The sequence below is a fragment of the Carettochelys insculpta genome, chromosome 3 (genome assembly GCF_033958435.1).
Source record: "Carettochelys insculpta isolate YL-2023 chromosome 3, ASM3395843v1, whole genome shotgun sequence".
Lineage (NCBI taxonomy): Eukaryota > Metazoa > Chordata > Testudines > Carettochelyidae > Carettochelys > Carettochelys insculpta.
The window spans coordinates 210431985-210445450 of NC_134139.1; the positions used below are offsets into that span (position 1 = coordinate 210431985).

At 62.9% G+C, this 13466-nt stretch overlaps 2 protein-coding genes across 13 annotated transcripts in view; one reads left to right on the forward strand and one right to left on the reverse strand.

Annotated features, from left to right (window-relative positions):
* Positions 1-8451, forward strand: part of AGBL5 (AGBL carboxypeptidase 5) — a 51340-nt gene extending 42889 nt beyond the window's left edge. For 6 of the 12 annotated variants that reach the window (XM_074991545.1, XM_074991546.1, XM_074991547.1 and 3 more), the window contains 3 exons: positions 7466-7623; positions 7962-8053; positions 8222-8451. In XM_074991545.1, coding sequence (XP_074847646.1) covers positions 7466-7623; positions 7962-8053; positions 8222-8299 — 328 coding nt within the window. In that variant the 3' untranslated portion in view covers positions 8300-8451. Of the gene's footprint in view, positions 1-6615; positions 6666-7465; positions 7624-7961; positions 8054-8221 lie in introns of those variants that run through there. The other 6 variants (XR_012645165.1, XR_012645167.1, XM_074991550.1 and 3 more) reach the window with 6 other exon arrangements.
* Positions 8452-10050: 1599 nt separating this feature from the next.
* On the reverse strand, positions 10051-11417 carry OST4 (oligosaccharyltransferase complex subunit 4, non-catalytic). Its single transcript, XM_074991563.1, has 3 exons — positions 11304-11417; positions 10988-11112; positions 10051-10186 (listed from the first exon to the last, which is right to left on the reverse strand). Exons 1-2 carry the CDS (start codon positions 11369-11371, stop codon positions 10998-11000), a joined length of 183 nt encoding a protein of 60 aa, XP_074847664.1. The 5' UTR covers positions 11372-11417; the 3' UTR covers positions 10051-10186; positions 10988-10997.
* Between the last annotated feature and the right edge of the window lie 2049 nt (positions 11418-13466).

The window sequence follows — 13466 nt, forward strand, 5'->3', positions numbered from 1 at the left end:
GCACGAGTGCCAGCTACAAGAGAGACAGCGGGAGGAGAGAGAGCGAGAGCGGGAGCATGAGCGAACCATGGCAGAGGCGAGACGCCAAGAGGCCCCAGCTGCGGTAAGCGGGGAGAGGGCCAGACGGCTCGGGGTGGCCAGTCACTTGGAGACGCGTGTGCTGGCCCAGTGTCAGGACACAGGGGACATGGACGAGTTCCTTACCGCCTTCGAGCGAGCCTGTGAGTTGCATGAGGTTCCCCCAGATGAGTGGCTCCGGCACCTCACCCCCTTGCTGGGCCGGAAGGGCGCAGCGGTGCTCAGCCAGCTGGTGGGGCTGCAGCCTGGGGACTATGAACGGTTCAAACAGGCCCTGCTGCATAAGTTCGGGCTGACTCCGGAGATGTACAAGAAGAAGTTCCAGGAGGCGCAGAAGAGGCCAGAGGAAACCCACGTAGATACAACCGCCCGCCTGAAGCAATACTACCAGAAGTGGGCATTCGGAATGGGAGTCCAGTCCGTAGAGGACCTGATCGAGCTGGCGGTTGTGGAGCGATTCTACGAGATGTGCGCACCTGACCTGAGGGTGTGGCTCGTGGACCGGAAGCCGGGGGACTCACATGATGCAGGGAAACTGGCAGATGACTTCACAAACAGCCGGGCCAGGTTTGAAAGTGAGCCCCACAAGGAGAGGGAGTCTCGGAGAGAGAGGGAGTCCCGGAGGGAGAGGGAGTCCTGGAGAAACCGAGAATCTCAGAGAGACCGGTCCCTAACTGTACGACAGAGGGGACCACCTCTTGGGCAAGCCCAGGAAAGAGGGGCCAGCCACCCCCCCCCCAGAGAGCCAAACAGAGCCCGGACAGAGCAGCCGGCCCGAGGGACACAACCAGACCCAGGCTGTTACCGCTGTGGGCGAAAGGGGCATAGAGCAGCCCAGTGCCCCAGGCTCCCAGACAGGTTGAGCAGGCCGGGGGGTCATGGAGTCAACTGGGTGGGGTCCCAGAAGTCAGAGGGGCTGGCGGCCAAGGCGGGTGGTGCTGACAATGGGCACTCGGATTGGGCCGAGTCCGCCCCACAGACCAGCTCCTCAGGGGGACCAAATGCTCAGAGGCCAGTTTACAGAGTGGGGGCAGCGCTACCTCTGTGGAGCAAGTGTCTCAAACACCTCGAGGTAGACGGGAAAAAGGTCACGGGGTTCTGGGACACAGGCGCTGACGTGACGCTGGCCCGACCCGGGGTGGTGGCACCGGGCTGCATGATACCCGATTCCCACCTGACGATAACAGGAATTGATGGGACCCCTTTCAAGGTGCCCATGGCGAGGGTGCACCTGAAATGGGGGAAGAAGGAAGGCCCCAAGGAAGTGGGCGTGCACAGCCATTTGCCGGCAGATGTACTGATGGGGGCTGACCTGGAGAACTGGCAAGGTGAACGCCCTCGTGCCCTGGTCCTGACCCGTAGCCAAAGAAAACGAGGGGTGCGCTCCCCAGATTCAGGGGTACAGGCCCAGCCAAAGCCACAGGGGCCAACCCTGAGAGAAAGGGGGCCCCCAAAAACCAGATCTCACAGGCCAGGGATGCTGGAGCCAGGCAGGGATGGGGAAGTAGCCTCCGCTCCTGCCCGAGCGGAAGAATTCCAGGCAGAGCAGCAGAGAGACCCCTCCTTGCAGAAGCTGAGGGAACTGGCCAGTCTCAGCCCAGCTCCGCAGCTGGGGGAGGGCTGCAGGGAGAGATTCCTGTGGGAAAAGGGATTCCTGTACCGGGAATGGGCTCCCAGACGCAAAGCGGAGCCATGGAAGGTCCAGAGGCAACTGGTGGTTCCCCAAAAGTACCGGCGCAGGCTGCTGTACCTAGCTCATGATGTCCCGCTCGCAGGACACCAGGGGATCCACCGCACCAGGAGAAGGTTGTTACAGAACTTTTTCTGGCCAGGGATCTTTGCAGCTGTCCGTCTGTATTGCCTGTCCTGCGATCCCTGCCAGAGGATGGGGAAGAGCCGGGACAAGGGGAAAGCTGCCTTGAGGCCACTGCCCATCATAGAGGAGCCTTTCCAGAAAGTGGCTATAGACATAGTGGGCCCCTTCAGCAAGGCAACGCGTTCGGGGAAGAAATATATTTTGGTAGTGGTAGATTTTGCCACGCGATACCCAGAAGCAGTGGCCTTGACCTCTATCGACGCTGACACCGTGGCAGATGCACTGCTGTCCATTTTCAGCAGAGTGGGGTTCCCCAGGGAGGTCCTGACAGATCAGGGGTCCAACTTCATGTCGGCCCTGCTGCAAAGCTTGTGGGACAAGTGTGGGGTCCGGCACACCTGGGCCACAGCCTACCAGCCGCAGACCAATGGGCTGGTGGAGAGGTTCAATGGGACTCTGAAGCAGATGCTGAGAACCTTCATGAATCAATACCCCCATGACTGGGACAAGTACTTACCCCACCTGCTGTTTGCATACAGGGAGGTGCCCCAGGAATCCACGGGGTTCTCCCCGTTTGAGCTGCTGTATGGAAGGAGGGTACGGGGACCCTTGGACTTGCTCAGAGAAGAGTGGGAGGGGACGGCCTCCCCTGAAGGGGAGTCAGTGGTACAGTATGTACTGACCTTCCGGGAAAAACTCACCGAGCTCATGGGCCTGGCCAGGGAGAACCTCTCCATGGCCCAAAGGAAGCAAAAGGTCTGGTATGACCGTAACGCCAGGGCCCGAGCCTATGCCACCGGGGATCAAGTGATGGTCCTTGTACCTGTGCGGCGGAACAAGCTGCAAGCGGCCTGGGATGGGCCCTTCAAGGTCGTCAAACAGCTAAATGACGTGAATTATGTGGTGGAACTGTCGAACCGGGCCCACAGCCACCGGGTCTATCATGTGAACATGATGAAACCTTACTGGGACAGGCAGAACTTGGTGCTGGCCGTGTGCAGACACTGGGAGGGGAAGGGGGAAGATCCCTTGGTGGATTTACTCACAAGGACTGGAGCCGGCTCCTTGCTGGAGTCTATTCCCCTCTCAGACCAGCTGACCCCTGCCCAGCAGACGGAGATCAAGGAGGTGCTGCATTCGCATCCACAGCTGTTCTCGGACAGACCCGGACGCACTGACCTGGCTGTCCACCGAATAGAGACAGGCACCCACGCCCCTATCAAGTGTGTGCCATTCAGAGCCACAGGGAGGACGGCTCAGGACATAGAGCGGGAGGTTGAAGACATGCTGGCTCTGGGGGTGATCCAACCCTCGTCCAGCCCCTGGGCCTCTCCCGTGGTGTTAGTCCCTAAAAAAGATGGGTCTGTTCGGTTTTGTGTGGACTATCGCAAGCTTAACGCCATCACTGTCTCGGACGCCTACCCCATGCCCAGGCCTGATGACCTTTTAGACAAGCTGGGGGGAGCCCGTTACCTCACCACCATAGACCTCACCAAGGGGTACTGGCAAGTGCCATTAGACCAAGATGCCCGGCTGAAGTCGGCTTTCATCACTCCTGTGGGGCTCTACGAGTTCTTGGTCCTGCCCTTCGGCCTCAAGGGGGCACCCGCTACCTTCCAGCGTCTGGTGGACCAGCTACTGAAGGGGATGGAGAGCTTTGCCCTGGCTCACATGGACGACATTTGCATCTTCAGCCAGACGTGGGAGGACCATGTGTCCCAGGTCAAGCAGGTGCTGGACCGACTCCAGAAGGCTGGTCTGACTATCAAGGCAGGGAAGTGCAAGGTGGGAATGGCTGAGGTGACCTACCTGGGCCACAAGGTGGGCAGCGGCTGCTTAAAGCCAGAGCCAGCTAAAGTGGAGGCTGTCAGAGATTGGCCAACACCCCAGACTAAGAAGCAGGTCCAGGCCTTCATTGGGATGGCGGGGTACTACCGGAGGTTTGTGCCCCACTTTAGCTCCATCGCAGCCCCCCTCACGGAGCTACGTAAAAAGGGAAAGCCTGACAAGGTGGTCTGGACCGAGCAGTGCCAAGAGGCCCTCTGCGCGCTGAAGGAGGCTCTGGTCAGGGCCCCAGTGCTGGCAAATCCAGACTTCAACAAGCCCTTCCTGGTGTTCACCGATGCCTCGGACGTGGGGCTGGGGGCGGTGCTAATGCAGGTGAATGACAAAGGGGAGAAACACCCCATTGTGTACCTGAGTAAGAAGCTGCTGCCCCGGGAGCAGAGCTACGCGGCCATAGAGAAGGAATGTCTGGCCATGGTGTGGGCGCTGGGGAAGCTGCAGCCGTACCTGTTTGGACGGCGTTTCACCGTGTACACCGATCACTCACCCCTGACCTGGCTGCATCACATGAAAGGGGCCAACGCCAAGCTCCTGCGGTGGAGTCTGCTCCTGCAGGACTACGACATGGAGGTGGTCCACGTCAAGGGGAGCAACAACACCATAGCCGATGCCCTGTCACGCAGGGAGGGCCCCGAACTTCCCCAGGTCACTGGCTAAGTGACCCCGCTCAGTGCGGTCTGGAACGGGGGAGAGATGTGATGGAGTGGGGGGGTGCATGTGTGAGTCAGGCTGGATGTCCGAGGCAAGCAGCAGCTCCCAGTGGCTAAGGATGACCCTGGGGCTACAACTGGCAGATAACACCTCTGCCTGAACAAAGAGCAGGGAGGAGCTGAGCTGGGTTTTGAATCGGGGGCGGCAGTTAGAGGCGAGGAGAAGGGAGAGCTGGAAGGCAGCCAGCCGGAGGAGGGGGAAGCTACACCCCAGAGGGGCACCCCTCGGGGTCTTCCCCCCAGGACAGGTTGGAAGGACTGTCTCGGGCTGCTATGCTGTTGCTTCTGTGAGAAACTGGACATCTGTTGCCTAATAAACCTGCTGTTGTACCTGCTGAGTGAGAGTCACTCCTGCCAGCGGACGGGGTGCAGTGCAGGGGGACCCCTGAACCCCATCACATATTGTTATTTTTTCCAATGTGCATTACTTTGCATTTATCAATATTAAAATTCATCTCCCATTTTGTTGCCCAGTCACCCAGTTCTGTGATATGTGTTTGCAGCTTTTCACAGTCTGCTTTGGGCTTAGTCTCAGAGGGGTGGCCATGTAGGTCTGTAGCTTCACAAAACACAACCAGTCCTGTAGCACCTTAAAAGGCTAACAAGTTTATTTATTTATCAGATGAAGTGGGTTTTACTTATGAATGCTCATTACTTAATAAATAGGACTGTTAGTTTCTAAGGTGCTACAGGACTGCTTGGTTTTTTGCTTTGGACTTTGCTATCCTGAGAAGTTTAGAATCATCTGCAATTTTTGACACTTCGCTATTTACCCCTTTCTCCAACTTGTTTAGGACTGTGTTGGTTAGGATTGGTCCCAGTACCACTTGATACTGCTCTCTATTCTGAAAAATGGTAATTTATTCCCACGCTTTGTTTCCTGTCTTTTAATCAATCAACTTTCAATCCATGAGAGGACCTTCCCTCTTGTCCCATGACAGCTGACTTAAGAGCCTTTGGTGAGATACCTCTCAAAGGCTTTCTGGACATCTAAGTACAGTATATCCACTGGATCCCCCTTGTCCGCATCCTTGTTGATCCCTTCAGAGAATTCTAGTGGGCATGATTTCCCCTCAGAAAGCATGTTGACATTTCCACCAACAAACTTTTATCACTCATGTGTCTGACAGTTCTCATCCTTGAGCACTCCTTAAGCATCTCCATTGTCCAGTGGCACTACTGGTTATTAAGCAGGCTTTCTGTTTCTCAGGCACTTAGCACAATTTTATTACTCTTCTGAGTTTTTGGACAGCTTCAAATCCTATTTAGCCTTTCTCAATTATAGTTTTACACTGGTTTGACAGCTTTTTATGCTCCTTTCTATTTTCCTTCCTAGGATTTAACTTTAACTTTGTGAACAATACCTTCGTATCTCTCACTGCTTCTTTTACCTGGTTGTTAGCCATGGTGGTACCAGCCTCAGGTGTTGGGAATCTGTTGGAGCCAGCTCTGCCTGCATTGCTCCAGTGCACTGACCCCCCAGCAAAGGGGAGCAGCTGCATAATGAGGCATATGGCTCCCAGGGGCTGTGTTGGGGGACACAATCCCTTCCCGCCCCTCTGTGCAGGGGCTGGATGGCACTGGCAGTCTGCTCCCTCCTACACACACGGCAGTAGCTCACAGCTGGATAACACAGAGCCAGGCTTGCACCGGGGGACCGAGCCAATCACGCGGTTGGGAAGGCCAAATGCGGCAGTTCAAAAGAGCTGAAGAAGGCTCTGCCAAGCAACCCGGCTCTGGGAGCTTGGGGGAGACAGCCCCATGGCAGGGAATGCAAGGCTCTGCCCAGCAAACACCAACGCAGAGCGTGACCTCTGCAGGCAGCCAGTACACACACGCAGAGAGCCAAAGACAGCCCTGGAGGCCTGGCTCTGCAGGTTAGCACTGTGTGCTCCATGCAGCTCTGTTGTGAGCCGTTCTGTGCTAGCTGCTCCACCAGGCACAGCCAGGGAAGCCTAGGCAAAGTCCCAGGGGTGTTTTATCAAGGGACAGCTTAGGGGAGGGGCTGGTTGTCCTAGAGGCAACCAAAGCCCCCTCCTTTCCCTGCTGCTGCTTCTCAGCAGCCCCCACCAAGGACAACAGGGCACCAGGAGGGGGCTGGACGCTGTGGATGGGGGAGGACTTGGGGTGCAGGGAAGGGCAGTGAGACAGGCACCTGTTTTTCAGGTCCCAGGCTGCAAAGGAGACGGGGTGCCCCACGCTTACCACTGGAGCAGGTGGGGACTTCAGGCCCCAGGTCCAGAGCAAAGAGCAGCGAGTCACGAGTCGTATCCCCCCTTCCTGACCAAGCTCTGGGTGGCCACCCCCGACTGCCCAAGCACCACTGAGGGCCACTGCCCTTGCTGCTGGCCCCCCGCGAGCTCTGCCCACACACTGCCAGAGTCCCAGCCATGGGGAGCCCCGGGCTGTAACAGTTCAGACAAGAGCCAACGATGCCCCTGAAGGATAGGTCCCCCCGTGGCAATCGGCCAGGATGGGGGCCCGAGCCTGTTTGTCAGAAGCTGGGAATGGGCTGCAGGGGCGGGATCACTCAATGAACAGAACAGGGCACTTATTCCCTCTGGGGCACCTGGACCCGGCCGCCATGGGAGGACAGGGCACAGGCCCAGCTGACCCCTTGGTCTGAGCCAGTGCAGCTGTTATGTACCTGCCATGCACTGGGCTGCCCAGAGGGAGGGTGCCTGATTCTAGTGGGGAGGTCATCAGATCCTTGGCTTGTATTTGCCAAGGTGCCAGCAGCATTTTACTGTGGCCTGACCCAGGCAGTGTCCCTTTGGGGCCCCTGGGAGCCTGGCAAAGGCTCTGTCCCATCATGGCATGTGCCTCCGCTCTGGCAGCTGCATGGCTGGAGCAAGCTAGTCATAGCGGCCGTGGACTGAATGCAGAGGGGATGGGTACAGAACAGCAGCAGCTCCAGCCTGGCCTGGCACAAACCAAGGGCAGATGGGACTGGGCCCTGCCCTGGGCACAGGGGGTTGGGTCTCCTGCCATAAGCACCGTCTCTGGTTCTCTGCAGCCTGGGGCCACTGCCACTCCGCCCCAGCAGGATCCCTGTCCGCAAGAAGGCAGCAGGGCGCCCACCGAGTTTGTTGAGACTCAGCAGCGAGAGCCCCTCAGCCCTCAAGGGCTGGAAATACGCCCACGCTGGAGCTGTGGCCCAAAGGTCTCTGCCAGGTAGGGAGCTGCGAGCTGATTACAGCAGGAGCAGGCTCAGGCACGTGCCCTGCCACAGATGCTCAGAGACTAGCTACCAGGCCTCAGACCCCAGCAGCTGCTGGGCCGTGCTGCCCTGGGGTCGGGAGCCTGGTGGCTGCAATCTTCAGTGTAGGCCCTGGGTTCCTGGCCAGCAGGTACTGTGCCCCTCAGCTGGGCCCCCTTCCAGCACATACCTGGGGCAGAGGCCATTATGGCTCACAGCCCTGGGCAGCTCCGGGGTAAGCCGCCTCCCGCCCGCGTGCGTCCATGCAGCCTGTGCCCAGACCTGCTGAGGCTCTGGCTCTGTTCCTCTGCAGTGTTCCCAGGGGAGGCTGCAGTGCTCAGCAGGGGGATGCAGCCAAGAGAGCCGCTCTTCATCTGTGACGACCCGGAGGGTCTGCTCAGCGAGGTACAGGGACCTGGGGGGCGGGAGTGGGCTGGGGCACCCGCGCCAAGCAGCACCCCTCTGCAACGCTGGCCCCCTGCTTGCTCACGCCTGGGGCCGTGCAGCGCCCGTGGCCCCCGCTCTGAGCTGTGCTGCACGAGCGCTCACCCAGCCTGCTCTTGTCTGTTGCAGCATCTGTCAAGCCAGGACCCGGACTCGCCCCACCTCAGCTCCTACCACAAGATCTTGGCCTTCTGCACTGAAGCCTGACCTAGCCACCTCTGGCCAGCCTGCCTGCCCCCGCTGCAGCCATCGCCTGCCTCGAGGTGCTCCAGCCTCCCACTGCAAACCAAAGCTGCGTTCTGGAGACAGCTTCCACCCAGCACCCCCTCCCGGGCGCCAGCAGAGCGCTGGGCTGCAGGCGTGCCCTGGCCTGAGCCAGAGGCCGTCACACTTGGGCAGGTCCTTGCTAACCTCCAGCCACGGCCATGGTGAGGGCACCGCATGCAGCCAGCTGGCTACTTTGGGTCACGAGAGAGGGGAGGGGAGCTGCACACCTGGCCACCTCTCCTCCCTGGCTGTGGAGGGGCTGGGCAAGGCACCCCCAAAGCAGGGCTGCAGGAGCAAAGGGCTTTTGAGCAGGGGGGCACGGCCCCTTCTCCCCCGCTGAGCCCGAGCTGCTGGGGTGCTTTCCCTGGTAGCTGACCTGTTTCAGGGGCTCGCCCATCTGCTGCCCTGCAGGGCTGTGGAGAGGCAGCTGAGTTGGGGGTGTTTTCTCAGGCAGAGCATGGTGCTACCAGAACCTCTGTGGGCTTTGGGGTCCCAGGCCCAGAATCTCCAGCCAGGGCTCTCCCGCCAGCCTGCGCCATGGAACAGCTCATGAGCAGAACTGAGTCAGGCCCTGGAGCTGCAGGTCAGCCCCTGCCTGCAAAGCACAACTCAGTGTGGACAAGGGCAGGCTGCAGCAGCCCCTTGGCTGCCCCTCCCCAGCTGAGCAGGAAGGGAGCTGTTTGTGGGTCTGAAGCTATTTTTAGGAGGGTTTTGTCTTGTAATGTGTTTCTATTAAAGTTGGTTTGGAAGAAATGTGCCCGGAGCTGCTCTGCCGTGGAGCCTGCATCTGGAGCACTGGGCCAGGGAGGCGGGAAAGGACTCTGCAGTAGAGCCGCTGTGTTCACAGCAGGAGCTGGCCTAGGAGAAGGGCTGGGCTGTGATAGACGAAGGGCCCCTTTTGTCCCCTTGGAGAAGGTGGAAAGAGCCCGTAATAGCACAGGCTGGCAGGAGGCATCTCTCTATCCCCTTTGCTTGGTCTCTGCCCAGCCTGTGTGCTCTGGGGGGGTCAGAGGGCAGGCTGCCAGGTCCCCTTCCAGTGTTAACACTGCTTTTGGCAGGCAGAGCCTGCAGGAAGTGCTGTGTGAGCCACACCCCACCCAGGCAGGAAGCACCTAGGCTTAACGCCTGCTCAGCCCCAGCCTGCAGGGCACAGGTGAGTTAGCTAAACATGAGCTGCTGGAGCAGCCCTAGGAGCCAGGGCTAGGCAGCTTGTGATCTCACCTGGGCTCTTGCAGCTAGCTGTGCTGGTCCCCAGTCACGGCGGCACTGGGTAACTGGGCCAGAGGAGGGCCCCACCAACGCTGACAGGGTTGGAAACAGCCGGGGCTGGCTCAAGCGGCACAAAGGGGGAGCTTGGGCCCAGGCTGGAACAAAGCAGGGGCAGGGGGCTCTTCAGGCTCGTGGAGGTGGGTGAGCTGGGCTGGAAGTCAGGTGTGACTTGCTGATCACTGTGGTCCCTTCTGTCCATGGGCTCTACCTGGTGGTGGCAGGTGGACCCAGGGCTACTCTGTTGCAAGTCACTGGGTCCTTCCGCAAGCACCTGCCTCAGCTTTTGAAGGGGAGGCCACAGGCTCTGCAAGGGAGCTGAGTCCAGCCCCATGTTCTAACTGGAGCTGGGGTCCAGCCTGGGGCCCCAGCAGAAGGCCCCCGGCGCAGGGCTCCGCCTGCAGCAGAGCAACAGCTACACGCAGGAGGGTTGAGCCATTTATTGGTATCCCGGGGGCTTGCTCCATCCACAGTGAGGGCAGGGTGCGAGGCGGGTCCGGGCGGCAGGGGCTGCTTCAGCTGGCGGCTCTGGTTCCGGACGTGGCAGGTGGCACTCAAGCTCTGTCAGGGCAATCAAAAACAAACTGCTCAGGCTACCGGGTGAGCCAGTGCTAACGGCCACCTGCCGCCTCACTCCCCCAGGCACAGCTCGCGCGCCAGGACCGAATGGAATCCACCCGGGCCTGCAGCTCAGCCGGGAAGGGCTTCGCCTGCCGGCCCAGGGAGACCGACCACGCCAGCTGCATGTCGGCCCAAACCCTCCCCGTGCCCATGGGGGCGCAGCGCCAGGCGGGGGGGCGAAGGCCCAGACCCCTCCCCGTGCCCATGGGGGGGCGCGGTGCCAGGCGGGGGGGGGGCGCAGCCCCAGACCCCTCCCCGTGCCCATGGGGGCGCAGCGCCAGGCGGGGGGGCAAAGGCCCAGACCCCTCCCCGTGCCCATGGGGGCGCAGCGCCAGGCGGGGGGGCGAAGGCCCAGACCCCTCCCCGTGCCCATGGGGGGGCGCGGTGCCAGGCGGGGGGGGGGCGCAGCCCCAGACCCCTCCCCGTGCCCATGGGGGCGCAGCGCCAGGCGGGGGGGGGGGGCGCAGCCCCAGACCCCTCCCCGTGCCCATGGGGGGGCGCGGCGCCAGGCGGGGGGGGGGCGCAGCCCCAGACCCCTCCCCGTGCCCATGGGGGCGCGGTGCCAGGCGGGGGGGGGGCGCAGCCCCAGACCCCTCCCCGTGCCCATGGGGGCGCAGCGCCAGGCGGGGGGGGGCGCAGCCCCAGACCCCTCCCCGTGCCCATGGGGGGGCGCGGCGCCAGGCGGCGGGGTGAAGGCCCAGACCCCTCCCCGTGCCCATGGGGGGCCGGGCCGGGCGCTACCTGCGGCGCCTCACTCCTGCCTCTTGGGGTTGTTGACGGCCACGTAGTGGTAGAGCACCACGAGCAGGAAGAGCGACACGCCCAGCATGTTGGCGAAGATGGCGAGTTGCACGTCCGTGATCATCCTGCGGGGGCGGCGGGTCAGTGCGGCCGGGCCCCAGCCCTGCGGGGGCCACGTGGCGGGGATGTGGGGCGGGGGGGGGCGCTGGGGGGGGGACCTGGGGGCTGCGGGGGGGGGTCCGAGGGCTGTAGGGTCGGGATGTGGGGGGGGGTCCCGGGGGCTGCGGGGGGGGTCCTGGGGTCCCGCCCCACTCACGCGGCGGATCGGGGCTCCCCGGACACGTCTCCAGCTGCTGCGGGACTTCCGGGCGCGGCGCGGTGCATTGTGGGCGGGCGGGAGGATCCGGGCGCGGCGCGGCGCGGTGCATTGTGGGCGGGCGGGAGGATCCGGGCGCGGCGCCCCCTGGCGGGGGGAGGTCTGGGGCGTGGCGAGCGACTGGCCCCGCCCCGCCCCACCCCACCCGGCCCCGCCCCCGCGTCCCCGCCCCTCCCCGCCCGGCCCGGCCCCGCCCCGCCCTAGCGCCCGCGCGGGCTGCACCGCGGCTGCAGGTTGCCGGTGCTGCGGGGCCGAGCGCCCCTTCCCCGGGGGCCCGGCCGGGGGCGAGGGGACCTGCCCGGCGCTGTGCCCCATTGTGAGGTCCGGGCCGCATCAGCGGCTCTGGCTCCCCCGCCCGGCCCGGCCCGGCCCGGCCCCATTGTGATGCGGCTCTCGGCGCCGGCTGCTCCCCGGCCATGAGCGAGCTGCTCCCGTGCCTGAGCTGGGGCAGCCCCCTGGCCGTGCTGCTCGCGGGGCTCTGGGCTCTCAGGAGCCTGGCAGCGCCGGGGGTGAGCCGGGGCTGGGGCACTCGGCTGCGTTAGCGCTGGGCGGGGGGGCTCAGGGCAGCTCCGCTGGGGGCCGGGACAGAGCTGGCAGGCGGGGGGGGCCCACGGCAGAGGGTGCGCAGGGCTGGACCCCAGTCAGGGCAGAGGCGGGTGGCCCTGAGTGACCTGGGGGCACCGGGCTCGGGGGCTGGACTTGCTCCAAACACAGCCAGGCCGCGCTCTGGGGCGGCGTCTCCCCTTGAGGTCACTGGGGCGAGGCGCCCGCTGGGCCTGGCTGCAGAGCGCTCAGCCCCCCACCCCCTGTAGCAAGGGCCACCCCCAGCCTTGCCCCGTGACAGGTTCGGGGTCTCCAAGCTCTGCCCCCCTCTGCAGGCGGGAGTGTGATGGGGGTCAGGGGTCCCCAAGCTCTGCCCCCCTCTGCAGGCGGGAGTGTGATGGGGGTCAGGGGTCCCCAAGCTCTGCACCCCGTCTGCAGGCGGGAGTGTGATGGGGGTCAGGGGTCCCCAAGCTCTGCACCCCGTCTGCAGGCGGGAGTGTGATGGGGGTCAGGGGTCCCCAAGCTCTGCACCCCATCTGCAGGCGGGAGTGTGATGGGGGTCAGGGGTCCCCAAGCTCTGCACCCCGTCTGCAGGCAGAAGTGTGATGGGTTCGGGGTCCCCAAGCTCTGCACCCCGTCTGTAGGTGGGAGTGTGATGGGGGTCAGGGGTCCCCAAGCTCTGCACCCCATCTGCAGGCAGGAGGGTGATGGGTTCGGGGTCCCCAAGCTCTGTACCCCGTCTGCTGGCGGGAGTGTGATGGGGGTCGGGTCCCCAAGCTCTGCACCCCATCTGCTGGCGGGAGTGTGATGGGGGTCAGGGTCCCCAAGCTCTGCACCCCATCTGCAGGCAGGAGTGTGATGGGGGTCAGGGGTCCCCAAGCTCTGCACCCCATCTGTAGGCAGGAGTGTGATGGGGATCAGGGGTCCCCAAGCTCTGCACCCCGTCTGCAGGCGGGAGTGTGATGGGGTCAGGGGTCCCCAAGCTCTGCACCCCATCTGCAGGCAGGAGTGTGATGGGGTCGGGGTCCCCAAGCTCTGCACCCCATCTGCAGGCAGGAGTGTGATGGGTTAGGGGTCCCCAAGCTCTGCACCCCGTCTGCAGGCAGGAGTGACTCTCGCTCAGCAGCAGAACAGCAGGTTTATTAGCCGACAGGACACAGCGTCGTACAGAGGAGTCAGTGCAGCCGGCAGAGACAGCCAGTCCCATCCATGCTGGGGACAGGAGGCCCCGAGGGGCCCCCGGAGCCAGGGCCTGGCCCCCTCCTTTGTCTCTCTCTCTCCCAGACCAGACTCACTGCTTCCAACTCCCACTTCCAATTCAACCCCCTCAGGCTCCACCTCCCCCTTTGTCTGCAGCCCAGAGGTGTCACCTGGGCACCAGGTTACCCTCAGCAGGAGCCCCCCACCCTCTGTGAGCCCCTGACACACACGCACACACCCAGCCCCCACTCCATCCCACCCCCAGGCCTTGGCCCGTCCCCAGCCAGTGAGTGACCCAGACGGCCAAGGACCCAGGGCAGAGCAGAGCTTCTTCATGCGGTAATCGGGGGCCTCCAGTGT

Coding starts and splice junctions, on each gene's coding strand:
- OST4 (XM_074991563.1), bottom strand. CDS start 11,371: ATGCACCGCGCCGCGCCCGGAAGTCCCGCAGCAGCTGGAGACGTGTCC. Junction 11,113..11,303: donor GGGGAGCCCCGATCCGCCGC/GTGAGTGGGGCG, acceptor CCGCCCCCGCAG/GATGATCACGGACGTGCAAC.